The sequence below is a fragment of the Chrysemys picta genome, chromosome 20, assembly GCF_011386835.1.
Source record: "Chrysemys picta bellii isolate R12L10 chromosome 20, ASM1138683v2, whole genome shotgun sequence".
Lineage (NCBI taxonomy): Eukaryota > Metazoa > Chordata > Testudines > Emydidae > Chrysemys > Chrysemys picta.
The window spans coordinates 23,047,262-23,049,819 of NC_088810.1; the positions used below are offsets into that span (position 1 = coordinate 23,047,262).

A 2,558-nucleotide genomic window follows, 5' to 3' on the forward strand; every position below is an offset into this window, starting at 1 on the left:
CTAATTATATTTCAAACAATTGTATGACTCTATAGAATATTTAGAAGAGGGAAATATAGTCTTTCTGAGAGTCATTTATTTATTCCCATTCTGTAACAAGGGAGTAATTCCCTCCTCTGCAGAGAACCTACACAGTGTTATTGACCAATTCATGTATTGATTCTCTTCTTTCTTATGGGCATGAGTGGGATTGATACATTGCATCGAGCTTGCGTGGACTATCTGCACAGGGGGGAATTTCACCCAGAGTACTTTGGAAAGAAAGAATGGAGGGGAAAGGAAAACCAGAAGGCCAATAATATGATGCAGCATCATTTTTAATGGGAACAAACATCAGAGTTTGCACTTACAGAATGAATTAATGCAGAGTACAGAAATGGTATTTTCAGGGTTACAAAGAAAGCTACAACCCATCACCAGCTGCAGAGTGATGCATGTCACACAATCTGTTCTGCCATCTTGCAGCCAGCCACGCAGTGTGAAAATCATCTCACATTTTCAACGAGATTAAGCCACTTGTGGTAGACTGTTCAGCATCAGAAAGGACAAAGCATAATATGAGCGTAAGACTAAACTGCAAAACCACTACACCATAAAGAAAAGGTAACATATAACAAGAAGAAGACATACAGAGCCCTGAATTATATAGGCAATGAACACCCACAGCCCCCACTGATTTCGAGTGGAGCTGTAGGCTCTAATTTTTCATAAGTTGAATGATGAATCTCTTTCTTCTCTTCCATGTCCTGGTTGTTTCTTCTTCCGTGGTTCTTTCTTCTGGGTTTAACATGGGCCACAACTTCCACGGCGGGAAGAATAGCACCTCCCACCATATCTCCTCCCATACCCGCATAAGCCACCATAGCCACCCCCGTATCCAGCACCATAACCACATAAGCCACCATAGCCATATGAGCCTCCATAACCGCTTAAGCCCCCATAACCATATGAGCCTCCATAACTGCTTAAGCCCCCATAACCATAACCACCCTCTAAAGCACCCCCATATCCACTACCATAACCAATTGGGCCACCCAAAGCACCACCCCCAAATGAGCCCCCAGCTCGGTAGGGTAGAGCTGGTAAGGTGCTTCCCACTAGGCTGTGTTGAGGGGAAGTAGAGAGAATTGGTCCTGGGAATAGCACGGAAACCGGTGGTGGATAGACCACTGCTGTTGAATCTGCACACGAGGTGATACAAGGCTCATTGCGGGCAACAACACATGGATCTGGGCATATGTCAGGATAACACGGGCTGGGTCGGCAAGACAGGTCTTTGCAGGAAGACATTTTTTGTGATGGTCGTAAACCTGAAACACACAGAAGAGAGCAGAGGAAACTTAACACGCTTTAGGTAGAGCGGCCTTCAATAGTTATATTTCAAATCTGTCCTCCATGGTTTAATGGAAACAGCAGGGTCAGATCATCAGCCCAGGCAACCCATTGTAATTCCAGTGAAATCACCCAAAGCGCTGGCAATGTGTATTTACACATAACATGTCAGAATAATACAGTCTATTATCTAAGGCTGAGATTTTTCATAATTGTCTAACGAATTCCCATGTCCAATCCCAAATTATAATTATTGGGAACAGGGGTCCCAATCCCATATGTAGATTTGAAAATCCCAACCAGATATTTTTAAAGTCAGCAGGTGCAAACGTCTATGACTGACTAGCTACAGAAAGTCTCCTATGCAAAGAACGATGCCTCCTGTCCCAACACTTGTAAAATCATAGCGCACAGGACTTAGTTCAAAATTCAAACGATTAATAAAGCAGCAATTGGTGGCAGTTGGAGCCAAAGAAACTTACCAAGCTCACCAAGGAGAGGAAGTCAAGAGAAGTGGATAGAACAACCTGGAGTTGCAGGCACTTTTATACACCTTCTTAGCCAATGGGAAGGATAGTAAACACCCTTTATGCCCTCAGACCTTGTCATTAACCCCAAAAACTATTTTCTTGAATGGGCAACTCCTCTAATTATTGTAATAGCTTTGATCATAGTTAATGATTACTAGTCAATTCACTGTCCCACATAGGATGACATGCATGCTACTACTTGTGGTTCCCTTTCATCTTGAATCTTTATGGGCCTGATATCTTCCTGGGATTATCCCACTGACTTTCTTGGTGTCAACACGGGAATCAATCTAGCTCCAGTTCTTTCATTCTGCTTTGAAGAACTTCAGAGTATGAGGGTGACTCAGAGATGTATCACTTGTACAATCTGCTGTCATGGACAAGATTCCATGTTAGTTCTTTATATCCAAACTAGTATCTAATTAGCGCAAGGCAGAGTTTACCCTTGGAACTCCTTGGAGGAACAGAGGCATTAATCTGCATGCTTGGAATACCTACCCATAACTATCCCCAAACATGTGTTTGCGCCAACATGCTTTTGAAATCCCTGGATGTCTTTCTAACCAGTTCCATGGCCTTCAAATCAGGCCTTCTGGCTTACAATACTCTCCTGGAGTCACAGCCAATACATGACCTATTAAAAACTTCAGTACCTGCTAAGCTTTCAAAGTAGACCTGAAGCAGGATTGAATAGGT

The 2,558-nt window shown here is 43.0% G+C and overlaps 1 protein-coding gene across 1 annotated transcript; it reads right to left on the minus strand.

The window, feature by feature from the left end:
- Nucleotides 1–311: 311 nt before the first annotated feature.
- On the minus strand, nucleotides 312–1,835 carry LOC135976820 (scale keratin-like). The gene is made up of 2 exons (XM_065574446.1): nucleotides 1,815–1,835; nucleotides 312–1,310 (listed from the first exon to the last, which is right to left on the minus strand). Exon 2 carries the CDS (start codon nucleotides 1,288–1,290, stop codon nucleotides 784–786), a length of 507 nt encoding a protein of 168 aa, XP_065430518.1. The 5' UTR covers nucleotides 1,291–1,310; nucleotides 1,815–1,835; the 3' UTR covers nucleotides 312–783.
- Between the last annotated feature and the right edge of the window lie 723 nt (nucleotides 1,836–2,558).